At 39.2% G+C, this 15,519-nt stretch overlaps 1 protein-coding gene and 1 non-coding gene across 5 annotated transcripts in view; one reads left to right on the top strand and one right to left on the bottom strand.

Moving 5' to 3' along the window:
- The window catches only part of Cnst (consortin, connexin sorting protein), a 61,290-nt gene that overhangs the window by 5,355 nt on the left and 40,416 nt on the right, over positions 1-15,519 (bottom strand). For all 4 annotated transcript variants that reach the window (XM_010642632.2, XM_010642634.2, XM_019210452.2 and 1 more), the window contains 2 exons: positions 13,178-14,082; positions 490-625 (listed from right to left, as the gene is read on the bottom strand). In XM_010642632.2, coding sequence (XP_010640934.1) covers positions 490-625; positions 13,178-14,082 — 1,041 coding nt within the window. The remainder of the gene's footprint in view (positions 1-489; positions 626-13,177; positions 14,083-15,519) is intronic.
- LOC117285655 lies at positions 14,887-14,990 on the top strand. Its single transcript, XR_004516724.1, has one exon. It is a non-coding gene; the product is annotated as a U6 spliceosomal RNA (small nuclear RNA).

The raw sequence follows: 15,519 nt of genomic DNA, 5'->3' as shown, positions 1-15,519 counted from the left end.
TGAGCTAAAGCCCTGGCCCAGCAAACTCACTTTTTAAAAAAGAACTACTATCGTAAGAAACAAATGAGCTCTCCACATTGAGGACTATTACACAGGTTGACCATAAGATGAATTTTGCAACTTGATCACTTAATGCTTTAAAATAAATTTAAGATGATGAGCTGGGTGTGGTGGCGCACGCCTGTAATCCCAGCATTCGGGAGGCTGAGGCAGGAGGATCGCTGTGAGTTTGAGACCAGCCTGGGCTACATAGTGAGTTCCAGCTCAGTCTCAACTACATAGTGAGACCCTGTCTCAAAAAACCAAAAAAAAAAAAAAAAATTAAGATGATTTTTTTTTATGTTTCCTTCTGAGACAATAAAGCGACCAAATTCATATGTTCTTTTGCAAATCATGTTAATAAACAATCATATCGTAGTTTCAGCCTTCCAGAGTACTGAACAATTTATTCATTCAGCAAACTGTTAGGTGCAGGGCTGATCAGTTTACCTTGATCCAAATTATCATCTATTTCTTGGAATCTTACTCTTCGCTTAGATGGTTTCTGCTGCATTTGGGCAGGATGATCTCCTACAGAATCATTCCTCTTCTTTAATATAGATACCAGTCCTTCAGCAGGAACAACCTGTCGGAACCAGTTGTTGTGTTAAGGTGGGACATTCCAATGATATTTTACATGTAACTGCAAAAAGAGGCTAATTCAACAGAGAACTTGAATCTTATAAATATACCCAATTCTTTTTTTTTTTTTTTGGTTTTTTGAGACAGGGTCTCACTGTGTAGTTGAGACTGACCTGGAGCTCACTATGTAGCCCAGGCTGGTCTCGAACTCACAGCAATCCTCCTGCCTCAGCCTCCTGAGTGCTGAGATTACAGGCATGCGCCACTAAACCCGGCCCCAATTCTTATTTTTAAAAAATCACAATTTAAGCCTAACTTTCACTTCCATGCAGGTGACTGACAAATACAGAAGTTTAAACCCACAACTTCTTTTCTCGACCCTGAACTGCCCAGGATCAGGTAGTATGAGCAGGGTGCAGCAGACTGGATACCAGAAGACTTCCCTTAACTACCTTGCTTTGTAGCAGAACTTCCCCAGTTATGTGTAAAATGATCACTTACAGCCTGTCTTGCTTTTAGTGCTGGGTTTATTTTTATAAATAACATTTAATGGGACACAAGTCAAGGTCTTCATCTATGCATCGTGAAGGGCTGCTTTGGGCTAGAATGGCAGGAATGAGTAATTTCAATAGGCCACAAAGCCGAGCGTAATGACAGTCTGACCCTCATGGAAGTTTGCTGTCCAACACCTCCTCAGCCCCCGACTTCTAGTCCTCTCTATCCTGCCTTCTAGGTTTCACTTGGGCTACTTCTTTCCTCCCTATGCCCTACTTATCGAAAAGTAAAAACAAAACCCTTTGCCATTCAGCTGCTAAACGACTCCAAGGTGGGAAACAGTCACTCACAGAAGGTGACTTGTGAGCGGCCAGCTGACTTCAAGCTAGAGATGATGACGCAGACGGGCACTGTGGGCCTGGCACTGTGGATGACGGTGACTTGGCTCAGATCACTAAGGTGAGGACTGACTGTCAGGTCTTTTACCTCATCAATGCATAAAATACTTAATGTGAATTTCAGTTCAGTCAGTAATCTCTGATAATGTGCCATGTAGAAGTATTATAGATTCTATTAGCTCTTTTTATAACTCAGGGCTTTTAGGGCCAAATAATTACAGATAGTTTGCTCCTTAGCTTCTCTGAACACGGATCTAGAGAAACCATTATCCAAAAAACAAACAAAAAATCAATAAGCCAGCAATTTATTCTTTTTATAGGAAATACATAATTCAGGTGTCCTTGTTCTGAGGAAAAAATAAAGTACTTTAGTAACAGTAAAATGGCAAGAACAGATATGTAAAGAATAGTCTTTTAAATCTCTCTTTAGAAAGCAACAACATCAACAACTCTTTCATACAACAGGGAGCAATGACTGCAAGCACCTTGCTGAAACTGAGAAGGAACAAAAACCTAGTAAGCTTCTAAAGCAAGAGATGGAAAACAAAATTTTAATGAATACATAACTACTACTACTAAAGATGTATCAGTATACCCTATTTTTATTAATTGTTACAAGGGAGAAGGGGCTCATAGATTCACTCAATATTTTCTCCATAAATTAAAGTCATACACTTACTAACAGTGAAGTCACCTGCCACAGGAGTTTTGTTTGTCTGAGATGAGGTTTGACTACGTTGCCCATGTTGGTCCTAAATCCAAGACTCACGCAGTTTTTACCTCAGCCTCCACAGAGCAGCTGGGACTACAGGCACATGCCACTGGACCAGTCACCATGGAAGGTTTTTGTTTTCTGGGTTTTTTCAGTGATAAGGATAGACCCTTGGCCCTTGTACGTGCCTGAGTAAGGTGCTGGGATTTTGTTTGTTTTATAATACTGAGGATCAAACTCAGGAGTGCTCTACCACTGAGCTACATCCTTAGCCCTTTTTATTTGTGAGACAGGGTCTTGCTAAGTTGCTCAGGCTGCTCTTGAACTTGTGATCCTCCTGCTTCAGCTGTCTGAGTAACTGGGACTACAGGTGTGTACCACCGCACCCAGCTTCAAGTGCCATTTTAACTTAGGGAAAAAAGTCCTATCAAGAGTAGTTCTAAGAATGAGCCCCAGAATGGCATTACTACTAATCTTTGTGATAGGAATTTTGAGTCTATAAATTCAAGAAACAAATGCAAGTAATAAATCAAATAATATTGCAAGTACAAATAAGTGAATGCTGATAGAAGCTCCTGAAGTCCTCTGGAAAGGCACAGAATGTGCCACTTGGGCTGCACTTGGGTCCCTGCCTTGGCTCATGTTCAGCCTTGTGTTTGGTTTTAGAAGCCCCACTGTTAAGGGACATGAGCCTTATCAGGTGATTCCATCTTATTTGCTAAGGTAGTGATGAGCTTGGACAGTTTTTTGAAAGCAGACACAAAGAGACAATATGATAAATTATAGTTGTGGATGTATCAACATTTTATTTTGATCCCTCTTGCCCCTCATGCCTTAATTCTTGGATAAAATTCTAAGTTCACTGCCTTCTTTCCCCCATTCAAAATCTTTGTTTCAAGGAAGCCTGCTCCAGTGCCTGAAGTAAAGGACTGTGCTCTTTTCTGTTAGCCCTCTGTCTTACTTATGGATCTTTTCTAGGTCTTTCTTTTACAACTGCCTTCTGGTCCTGTAGCTCTCGGGTGGAGAACAAGAGACAATGGGTCCAAGCTGAGGAGCACAGGAGACGCCAGTCAAGGGGGAAACTCTTCAGTCAGGAGGTGTGACTCACAGGGTTTGTCCTTTCTTGTTTTTGTAATGGCTTAGAGCAGAGGTCCTGGACCTACACCTAAAACCAAAGTCCTACTTAACTACTTCAGGGCACTAGGATGAAAACAGCAAGAAATGATGGTGGGTGGGGTTTGCCTTCATTCCACAGTTGAAGAGCAAGTAAACAAAGTGAGGGGGGGGCGGTCAGTGTTGGTAGTTCCGGCATCACTAAAAGCTAGGGGTTTCTAAATAGATTGGGCAACCGATTTAGAACACATAGCAATGTGTCTACTTCAAATTGTTCTTTAAAGGCCATGTCTTTGCATTTGATATCATAATGTCAGTAGGAAAAGATGAATAATTTCACAAGATTGTGGGGACTCACACTGCAGTCTTAGCACTCTCAGAGGCTGAGGCTGAAGGATTTCAAGTCTGAACTCAGCCCAGGCAACTTAGTGACTTAGTGAAATTGTTTCCAAATTAAAAATAAACAAAGGTCTGGGGATGTAACTCAACACGAAAGCCCTGGGTTCAATCCCTGGTATCAAAAAAGATGAAGAATTTTTAATTAGGTAACTATTCTTTGGTGCTAGGGATTGAAGGCAGGGCCTGGTGTATGCTAGAAAAGATGAAGATTTTTAAAATTTTGAAAATACAGCTTTTAAACTACATTTAATTTCCCAATTCAATTAGCAAATTGCTCTCATACCCAAACACGATATACCAAGTCCTTCTACTGAAGACAAAAAGAATGGCTGGGTTATAATTAAAGTAATTGTTACTGGTGACACTCTTATGAATAAATGCAGAGCTTAAAAAAAATCCCATCTGGCCTAGACCTCTATATTTGCAAATAAATAGCTTTTCTTGTACTTCCCCTCAGACATCAACCATCTTAAACGCATTTTCAGAATGAACTGGCTATATAAACAAAATTATTTTGCAATTCTACTGGAATTCTTAATATGACAAGGAAAATATTCAGAACACACTGCAATTAGAAGTGCCTCCTGACAGGATTAAAGGAGAAAACAGACACTAAATATTCTTTAATGATACCAGCTTTACTCAATGTAGAACTTCGAGGCTGGTAAATTTTGAATAAGAACACATGCTTGAAAATTAACTTGGCCGGGCGTGGTGGCGCACACTTGTAACCCTAGTACTCAGGAGATGAGGCACAAGGATTGCTGTGAGTTCGAGGCCAGCCTGGGCTACATAATGAGTTTAACGCCAGGAAAAAAAAATGAACTGGAAAATGAACATTCTTAAATCATATCAGCTTATCATAAAAACCTTAAGTGCCAGTGATTTCATCATTTAAGTGCATATCAGATTTATCCCTAGCACGCCTAGCTAAAAAAAAAGGGATAAGCTAGGATGTAACTCAGAGGCTCACTTACTGGGCCTGCACAAGATAGGCTTCGCATTTCATCCCCAGCAATGCCAAAAATATAATAAAGTAAAAACAAGTGAAGGTCTGTGCTCACTGCACTAGCTGTAGGTTCCATAGTAAGTCTGAATGTGCACACTCTGTGTCCTTACGTTCCGTCACATTCAATCTCCGAACCCTGTTTTGCAGGCACCACTAGCCCTACTTTACAAATGGAGAAGCAAAACCTCAAAGAACTTGAGCAACACAATTAAGCTTGTAGTGCCAGTAACTAGCGAAGTTTGAACACAAACTCAAGATTAAACTTCTTGTCATTTCACTAATTGGAAAAGGCCTTATTTTTATTGAGGATTAAAATTTTCTTTGTGTCATATGTTTTTGTTACAACTGAAGTGAGATGAACAGAACTTTCAAATTAGACTAATATTTTTGTCTTTCCAAACTAACTTAGACCTCTACCAGAAATCCTAACCTTACATGTCTCTCCAGTTAAGAGATACTTAAGTAATAAAAAGAGAGACAGATCTCTTGCAAAGGGGAAGGGGACCAAGAGATGGAAGGAGGAAAAGGGTGGGAAGGGGACAGGTATGAAAAAAAGAATTAATTTGTGTTATGTACTTGTACCAACTCCTTATAAGGAATGTAATCATTATGTATTGCAAACATGTAGTAATTTAAAAAAAAAAAAAAGAATGACAGTTAAGAGCTGGCTATAATGCCTATAATCCCAGCTACTCGGGAGGCTGAGGCAAGAGGACCACAAATTCAAGCACAGCCTGGGCAATTTAACAAGGCTTTGTCTCAAAACAAAACTTTAAAAAAGAGCTAAAGATGTAGTTCAGTTATAAAGGGATTGCCTAGCATGCCCTAAGTTTAATTCCCACTACCAATGAGTGTGGGGAACAAGGAGATGCTAATTTAAACTGTTAGCTAAATTTGTCAATCTAAAGATGTGGGGGAGGGGATAATTGGATGAAAGACCTTTTGTGGAAGCAGATTAATGACATGGCTACTACTATAGCAAACTGAAAGGACAAGTCACAGCTGGACCCAAGGTGACTGCTGTAAAAAGGAAAGCATTTTCCATAAAGAAATGTAGAGCTCTGCAGCTGGAGATTTAGCTTAGTGGTGTCACTGCTTGCCTCACAAGCCCAAGGACCCAAGTTCAATCTCGGGTAGTAGTGCTCATCTCAGACCCACAATGCTAAATCTTTAAACAATGCGGTAAGGCCCGGTGTGGTGGCACACGCCTGTAATCCCAGCACTTGGGAGGCTGAGGTAGGAGGATCGCTGTGAGTTTGAGACCAGCCTGGGCTACATAGTGAGTTCCAGATCAGTCTCAACTACATAGTGAGACCCTGTCTCAAAAAAGAAAACAAAACAAAAATAAACAATGCAGTAAGAAGAGAGTGCAAAATAGGAAAAACAAATTAACAAATTATGACTAAGTACATCAATGTCAATTTTTTTTGGGGGGGGGATTTGAGACAGGGTCTCACTATGCAGTTGAGACTGACCTGGAACTCACTATGTAACCCAGGTTAGTCTAGAGATCCTCCTGCCTCAGCCTCCCAAGTGCTGGGATTATAGGCGTGCGCCACCATGCCCAGCAATGTCAAATATTTTTTAAAATTAAGAAGGAAAATTTTTGTTAAAATAGAAGTTTTATAATATATCTAAGTTTGTAGATTAGGTATTGTCTTATGTTTTTATAATTTGTTTTGCTTGCTGAAAGGGACAATTTACTAAGTGAAAAATAAGGTAAGAAATGGTAAGAATGTCAGGTACCATGACACTTTAATCTCCAGAAAATTGTTTAAATAGCTGCTAGTTCCTCTACTTTACCTCTCCCTCCTCCTCCTGAAATTACTTCACAGCCCTTACCAATATTTCAAACTGTACTGTTTATTTTACATGAACTTGTTTATCATGTGTCTCTACATTCAGAAAATAAGCTTCATGAAAGCAAGGACTTCATCTGTGTTCACAGCTGCCTTCCCAGTTTCTATCACATAGATGTTTGATAAATATGACAAAGAGCAAAGAATACCCAAAGAAAGAACTGACATACAGACAGGACCTAGCATATTCTTATTTGAAAAATGTATGGGCTGGGGATTTAGCTCAGTGGTTCCGCTGCCTGCTTCGCAAGCACAAGGACCTGAGAGTTTGACCCCTGGTACCAAAAAAAAATAAAAATAAAAAATAAAAATAAAAATACAGCTTTGCTGTGTAAATAATCAAATCCAAGTCTGTTCTTAAAGCTTATTTATTTTTCTTAGTGAACTGGGGGGTGGCCTTAGTGATTAGAATGGCTGTTTACAATGGTCTATGTTGGTTTTGTACAGATACAAAGATATAGTCCACTGGATCCCTACCCTTAAGGCACTTGTAATTTAGGGCTGAAGACAGTATGTGCAGGTCCCATAATTACAAAGAGAAACTGCAGCTGGACAAAACTTTAGGGGATGATGCCCCAGCTCCTCCCACACTGATGTTCTGAATAGCAGTTCCAAAGGAACGAACATTATGGACTTGAGTAACCAAGAAACACGGCAGCAGCCACCATTCACTGAATACTGACCATGAGCTTGGTACCTTACTTGACACTTTACCTGCTAAAAAGACAGGACCTGTACGTTAAGGATCGGGAAGAAACAGATGTGGGAAGAAGATTCATCACTCCAGAGCAGAACTAAGACAAAGAGCAGGGGTGACAATGTGCAAGGTGCACCTGGAAGGCTGCACGGGACCAGTTTGACTGCAATACAGGTATAGACTGAGAACAAAGGACAGCAGGACACGACAGGAAAGGAAGAGTGGGAGAGATTATCAAGAGTCCTAAATATCCAGTCAAGTAGTGGTGTACAGGAGTAACCCTGAGGTTACAGGGAACCATGGGAAGGGACCAATAATGTAGTGTTTTAAAGCAGGAGTGTGCACAACAGGCTGTGTGTTAAATGGAGACCTTGGGTGTATTTGACTTAGAATATTTTTAAACAATGAATACTTCTAGGGAAGGCATGGAAACCTCCCTATAACTCTACATCCAAGTCATTTCATTTATTTCCAATATTTACGTAGCTGGCTCTTTTAAATAGCAGATTGAGACCCCAGCCTTAAACAGTGATAATGTAAGATTATTTGACAGGGCTGAGATGAAACAAAGGATGAGGAAACTTATTTGGTGGCTCTGGAAAGGTGCAGGCAGTAAAGATGAGAATTTAAAAAAGTAATTAAAAGGAAAGAGAAAGATAGGGTACAAGAAACATGACAGTCAAGAGATGCATTAACTAGAAAATGTAAAGGATCTGATAAAAACAAAAGGCAAAGGTAAAACCACCTGGCACAAATTAAAAACAGGCGATCCCTGGGTTTTCTCCCCGCTAGACGGGGCAAGGTTATACCCTCCCCTACATTCTATTCCACGTGACATAAGTAGACCTGAAGACATGTAAGGAATCGCTGCTAATCTAGACAGGGAGTAGGGGAACATGAGCTGCCCTCATCCAGATTAAAAAGTTCCAAGCATTTAGTGATGTGGCTTTTAGAAATAACTTTTAGAAATAACAAAATCGTGTGAGAAAAATTACTTCACCTGAAGCACTTGATTTGTTAAATATATATTTCTACAAATAGATTATTTATTAACACACACGTGTTAATGCAGAAAAATGAATAATTTCCTTATGGCATATCATGTTAAACTCTGCTCACATGGGGATCTCTGAAATACTATAACTATTTTCAATATTTTTTGCAGGTGCTGACTGGTTGGTTTTGTAGCTATTGTTAGTTTTAGAGATGAGGTCTTGCTATGTTGCCCAGGTTGGTTTCTACTCCCAGGCTCAAGTGTTCCTGCTGCCTCAGCCTTCCAAGTAGCTGGGGCACAAGGACCACTCAAGGAGTTTGAGACCAGCCTGTGGAACACAGAGAGATCCTATCACCTTTTAAAAAAAGAAAAAAGTTATTTCTTGTAAAATTTATCCACTATTCAATTTGCACATCACTTATTTAGAACACAAAAAATCTCACTCCCACGAGCTGAATGGGCTTTTCTTACAAGCATGGGGTTGGGTCACATGTCACTTTGAATTTTGCAGCACACCACCTTCATTACATTTTGGTGCTCTACGTTGTAAGTCTTAGGCTTCAGGACAGAACAGTTGTAGCTTAAATTACAAGTTCTACAACTGTTCTGGTTTCCAGAACCAACCAAATCAACAATTTGCTTACTAGGTTCCCAGGCAAAGGGAGTTAAGGTCCTGAAACTGAAATAATCATGTTGGTATACCATGAATATTGCAATACAATTTCATCTTTCACCAAGAACTGCAACACTCAAATTCAGCAAAAAGCCAAAACATCTTGCAGTCAGATGGCTGTGAGACTGCAGGATCTCTGTGTGATGTCCTTAGCTGTGTTTTCACTCACTGTATTGTTTTTTTTTTTTTTTTTTTTTTGAGACAGGTCTCACTACGTAGTTGAGACTGACCTGGAACTCACTAAGTAGACCAGGCTGGTCTTGAACTCACAGCGATCCTCCTGCCTCAGCCTCCTGAGTGGGGATTACAGGCGTGCGCCACCACGCCCAGCTCAATCACTGCACTGTAGTGTCAGGGTGTAAGAGACCCGAGGTCCTGCTTTATCAGTGTGTCCCTTCCAGCTGCTCGAGTTACAGCCCCTTCCCTACACTCCCTTACTTTCTAACTCCAACTGATAAATCTTTCTATGCCTCACACTGATATGTCCTGAAATTCTTTTTCCATGATGAGAGGTAACATATCTATTCCTCAGGGCAGAGTGAGGTTCCCAACTCCTCTCTGGAGACTTCCTCAGGCCGTCTGGTGATGATGACACTCACATAGAAACCACTCATAAAAATTACTGAATAAGACAATGAGTGACTCTTGCTGACACTGCACAAGCGGTAAAGCATTTCCTTAAAAATCTCTGAAATGTGCCCGGCAAGGTGGTACACACCATGAAATCAAGGCCAGCCTGCAGTACACATTGAGTCTGAAGCCAGCTTGAACTACAGTGAGACACTGTCTCAAAAAACAAAACAAAATCTATGAAATGAAGATAAATGTTTTAACACTTTTTAAAAAACAGTAGAAACTACATTTTTGATAATAATATGTCACCGGGCGTGGTGTGGTGGCTCACGCCTGTAATCCCAGCCCTCAGAAAGCTGAGGCAGGAGGATCACTGTGAGTTCAAGACCAGCCTGGGCTACATAGTGAGTTCCAGGTCAGTCTCAACTACAAAGTGAGACCCTGTCTCTAAATAAATAAATAAATAAATAAGATAATAATATGTCAATTCTTTTTTATATAAGAAACAAGAGCAATGCCTCAGCAAAATTCTTCCTGGTTCTGAAAAAGCTTACCGGCCCTAGACCAGCCTCATTTGTGCATGTCTCTACATTAACAAATACAACAGACATTTTAGTTCCTTATGAGGTTCCTGTGAAAATGATTTCATTGTACGTGACGAATCTAATTGTGTAAACTAACACAACAAAACGAGTGCATCCACCAGGCTGGCAAGGTTATCAAAACCAAGTTCCCCCAGAGCCAAAGCTAAGCAATGAAGAAGTGCCAAGAAAATGAAAGTGGAGATCAAAAACTGGGGAAACCTGGCAAAGACGAACATCCCAGTGTGTTCTACCACAAAATCGGTGGTAGGGAGAGCTATAAGCAGTAAGGGCACCTGTGGGGGCAGAAGACAACGCAGGAGACCACACAGCTGCAACTGCAGGGGTGGAGGCCTCAGGCTTAGGTGTGTTAGTGGTTCCCAAAGGCATGAAAAGTCCTAGTCAGACTTATCTAGTTACTAAGAAAATATACTCACAAAAGGAGGAAAGAATAAAACATATTTCAGAAACATTTCTATTAGTCAGCGAAGTGTGACAGCAGAGAGCCCTCAAAAGATCAAGAATTTCATCTGGTTCCTCAGTGTATATTGTTAGCCCCAGACAGGGAAGACGTTTGATAAATTTTACTAAAAACACAACCCTCCCCACTAAAATGCTTGGATTAAAAAGTTATATATTTTTACTTAAATTTAAAAAAATTTTGTTAAAGAATCTAATTTTTAAAAAGCTAAAATTAGGGGTTGGGGATTTAGTACAGTGGTAGAGAACTTGCCTAGCATATACAAGGCCCTTGGTCTGAGCCCCAGGATCAAAAACTGGAAAAATAAAAATAAAAATTATATTTTTGCTCTTAAAAGAAAACTCATTATTACCTGCATATTTTACATAATCCAAAACCTCATTCTTTTTTTTTTTTTGGCAGTACCAAGGATTGAACTCAGGATCTTGTGCTTGCAAGGCAGGCACGGTGCCACTGAGCTAAATCCCCAGCCCTCAAAACCTAATTTTTAAGGTAAATGGTAAGCATTAGTGATTTTTAGTTCTGAAACTTTAAAAACTATTTTGCTGGGCTGGGATGTATTAGTATTTAGTATTTTCTTAAGATGCCTATGGCTCTGGGCTCAGTCCCCCGTGCCACAAAAACCAAAAAGCTCTTTTTCTGACAAAAGTTAGGCCAGAATAGAGAAAAGAGTAAGTATGCAGAAAGAACATGTTTAATAACCTTTTTATCATTATGACAGGAAAGCAAATTAGTTGTGTTAATCACGTATAGCTTTGACTGTTCCTAAAACAGACAAACTTAAAAGTCCAATAGACTTTGCAGAATGGGACCCATTTATGTATTAATTTCACAGAAAGCTAATGAATAAAATTTCACAGGTAACTGCTACTAGTAGGAAAACAGACAAATGTATGAGTTTGAGGAAGGACTATTCCATCTAGTTGTAGACTACAACATTACCAGCTTGATAACTTCCTGTTAAATCTTGTTAAAGTAAGCAAGAAGATAGTACTGGCTCTAGTGCTTTTCTGTTAGCTATAAATCTTTTTAGCTGTTTTTTTTTTTTTTTTTTTTTTTTTTTTTTTTTTTTTTTGGTACCAGTGATCGAACTTGGGACCTTGCACTTGCGAAGCAGGCGTCAGAACCACTGAGCTAAATCCCTGGCTCTTAAGCTGTTTTTTAAACTGTGATATATACATATTGCTCACCATTTTATAGCTCAGTGGTACAGTGCTTGCCTGATGCGTGTGTGAAGACCTGGGTTCAATCCCTAGCACTGGGGAGCAGGATTTTTGTTACATTCAAAATACTGTGCAACCATCACCACCACCTATTTCCAAACTCCACAACCATCCTGAACAAAAACTTAGTTTCCATTAAGCAAAATCGAAAATTTTATTAAGAGGGCTGGGGATTTAGCTCAGTGGTTCCGCCGCCTGCCTCATAAGTGTGAGGACCCAAGTTCAATCCCCAGTACCAAAAAGGAGGAAAAAAAAAAAAAAGAAAATTTTATTAAGAAGCAAAATCATATTCTTCAAAGAAGCAGTTATAAATGAATGGTCTGGCTAAAGGAAACAGGAGAACAAATACTGGGCCAAAGTGCTTCACTATCCTATCTAGCTATGGTTAGGAAAAAAAAAAAAAGAAAGAAAACTCATGCTTTAAGACCTCACTAAAAATGGTAGAAAAGGAAGCTATTAATATGAGTTAAAATTATCTTAGAGCTTTTCACAGAGTTCATTTCTCATACATTTTGTTATCTGCTTTTGCATTTCCCCCTAAAGTTTTCAGTTTTTTTCAATGATAATGCTGAGTTAGAATTTGATGGTTATAAATGGGATTTAAAAAAAAAGGGCAAAGAAAAGAAAAATAGCTAGTACCCTGTCAGAGAAGGAGTCGGGGTTAGAGAAGTAAACAGTAACTCCAAGAATGGGATCAATACTGGAACTAAAGCAATCTGCTTCTGTTCTTCTCCCCATACTGGGACATCATGGTGAGGGGTACAGCCTGGGTATGGCCTTTATCACTTTCTTCTCAGTCTGTTATCAGACAGAGGACAGTGGTACTTTTTCCTTGATGATTTTTTAAATTTCTTATTTTACAACTTAATAGCTTAAAAACTCATCTAATGCATCCCTAATTATATTTTAAAATAAGTCCTATACTCTGTTAGACAATTTTAGAAAAATTTTAACAATAGGGAAAATACAGTGAGTACATACTGTATTTTATCTCATAGATGTATGAGAAGAAAAATAAGGTATTATTAGAATGTGACCAATCTTGTCTTCACTATATTTTCCTGGGAATATCAAATACAAGTTTCAGGACTATCAAAGAATGGTTTCATAATAATGTCTACTATATCTACAGGCATGTGATATCTTTTTGAAGTATAAACATAATGATTAAGTCATTTTATTCATACACATAAATACATAAAACTAGTAATGATTAAAAGACTGTATTAACTAGAATTTTTACCTCATGTTTGAAGTCAAGGAAAATTCAGGAAAAAGGCAATATTTTGTAAATGCATTAATTATGAAAATTTCATTTTACTTTAAATTCTATTTCATCTCTCATTTACCTCTGCAATTTCTATTCTTTTGGCAAGATCATCAAGAGAAAGACAGCTATCGTCAGAAGGCAGGCTTTCCTGTAGACTATAGGATGCTTCTTCAGGAGAAAGATCTTGAAGGAGATCAGAATCATCGTCTTGGTTATCTTCATATGAAAGAGAATCTTCGGTATCTTTTAAGCAGCCTTCCAAAAGGCTATTCAAATAGTCTTCTGTTTCCTTATTGACATGATCTTCCTTATCTCCCTTTTCCTCTGGGGCCATATACACTTCTGGATGCAGTATACTTAAGTCAGATATTTTATTATTTTCATAAAGTACATTCTCAGAGCCAGACTCTGAGTCAGTCTGACCTGGTGGCAATTTTCCATCACTGTCTGTGAGATCAGGTTGCTGCAGCTTATTTAATTCATTGCTCTCAGGTTGGTCCGTGGGTAATGCCTCAGAAGCATCCTGAAGTGGCAAACGAAGTTCTTTTCTTTGAGTCTGTGAATATTTACCCTCAGAAATCAACACAGCAGGTATCTGGTCACAGCCTGGTAAAATCAATGGCTCTATCATTGACTCACTAGAGGGTAACACCCTAGGGTCGTCCACAATGGCCTCTACTGTCGTCACATCTGCGCAGTCCTCTGTGGGAGTCTCCTGCAATCGGCTGATGTCCTCACAAACATCCTTAACAGAGCCTGGCCCAGACCTGCTCCCGGCTGTCTCTGAGGACTGGGTGTGGAGCTCCAGCGCGGCTTCAGTGTTGTGGCTGCAGAGTGGCTCCTCCGTGTGGTCCTTCCCTGCAGTGACAGGGACGCTCAGGGAACCTGCCTGCCTGTCCATCTGACTGCAGCTGGCACCGCTCTCCTGGGGCTCTTTATGCTGGCTTTCTATACTTGGTTCCAGGCCAAGACAAGTTCCACTCTCTAAAGATGAAGAAAAATAAGTTGTTTTAAAATTCCAAACAATCCTTTGTAGAGAAGGAAAGAGAAGAAATGTATGATACTGTAATATGTGTAACACAGATTCTAGCCCTGAAAATAGAAATTCTGTCTGTTGCAGGATAGCAGTCTTAGGTATTTACTAAATACTTGAAGTACACTTAGTAAATAATCCTTTAATGTAAAAATTAGCAGGTTATTGAAAAGCTTTTTAACATGAATAAATCATTATATTTGAATGTAATTTTTCAAAGTTTGAAAAGTATCTGAACATTTTAGCCCTTTACATTTAAATTAATGTATCTACTGGCCTTCTGATTAAAGTTGGAAGAGTTATTTTAATTATATTTAAGACATGGCAAAGGGCAGGCCAGTGGCGTATGCCTGTAACCCCAGCTATTCAGAAGAGAAAAGAGATCTCAAGTTTGAGGCTAGCTTGGGTAACTCAGCAAGACCTTGTCGCAAAATAAAAAAATTAAAAAGGGCCTGAAATAAAAGCAGAGCACAATATAAAGTCCTGGGTTCAATCCCCAGTACCAAGAAACAACAACAACAAAAAAACCATATGACAAAGTAAATATTTCTACAGGATTAATACACTTATATTCAAAATGTAAGGCAATATTGGTCTAAGAGGCTGGGGATGAAGCTCAGAGGTAGAGTATTTCCTAGCATGTGTGGGCCCCAGAGTTCAATCCCTAGTACCACACACACACACACACAATACTGGTTTGGTCTACTAACACTAAAGGGATGCTAGTCTGTTCTGTTCAAATTTGAAGGTTTGTGTTCACTTCAGCGTCAGATCTACTAAAACAGGAACAACACAGAGAAGATTAGCATGTTCCCTGTACAAGGACGACATGCAAATTTATCAAGTGTACCATATTATACGTGTACCAACTCCCCACAAGGAACACAATCACAGCTATTACAAACATGCATAATAAAAGATAAAAACTGAGGGCCAGGGATTTAGCTCAGTGGCTGCCTTGCAAGTGTAAGGTTGTGAGTTTGACCCTTGGTATCAAAATAAATAAACAAACAAACAAACACACACACACTTACATACATGCATACTGAAAAAAACCCTGTAATCTCAGCACTTGGGAGGCTGAGGAGGCAGGAATGACATGAATTTGAGGCCATCTTGGCCTCCACAGTGGGTTCAAAGCAAGCCTGGACTACACAGAAAGACCTTGTCTCAAAACAAACAAACAACCTGAAAAACAAATTTGAACATAATACCCTTAATAAAAGTTTTTAAATTACTAGAAATATCTTAAAGCAGGCAGCAGAGAATAGCAATAAAAAGAATAAGTTTTGGCAAGCCACAGAAACAGGTTTGAATTTTTATATTGGTTTCAATTTAACTGAAATAAGTCAACTTGCGATACTATTTTTCACTTTAAAACTTCACAG

Source organism: Fukomys damarensis, unplaced genomic scaffold (genome assembly GCF_012274545.1).
Source record: "Fukomys damarensis isolate Sample0158 unplaced genomic scaffold, DMR_v1.0_HiC HiC_scaffold_11, whole genome shotgun sequence".
NCBI classification, from domain to species: domain Eukaryota; kingdom Metazoa; phylum Chordata; class Mammalia; order Rodentia; family Bathyergidae; genus Fukomys; species Fukomys damarensis.
Note: the sequence above shows the minus strand (reverse complement) of the source record. Positions and strands in the feature narration are given on the sequence as shown.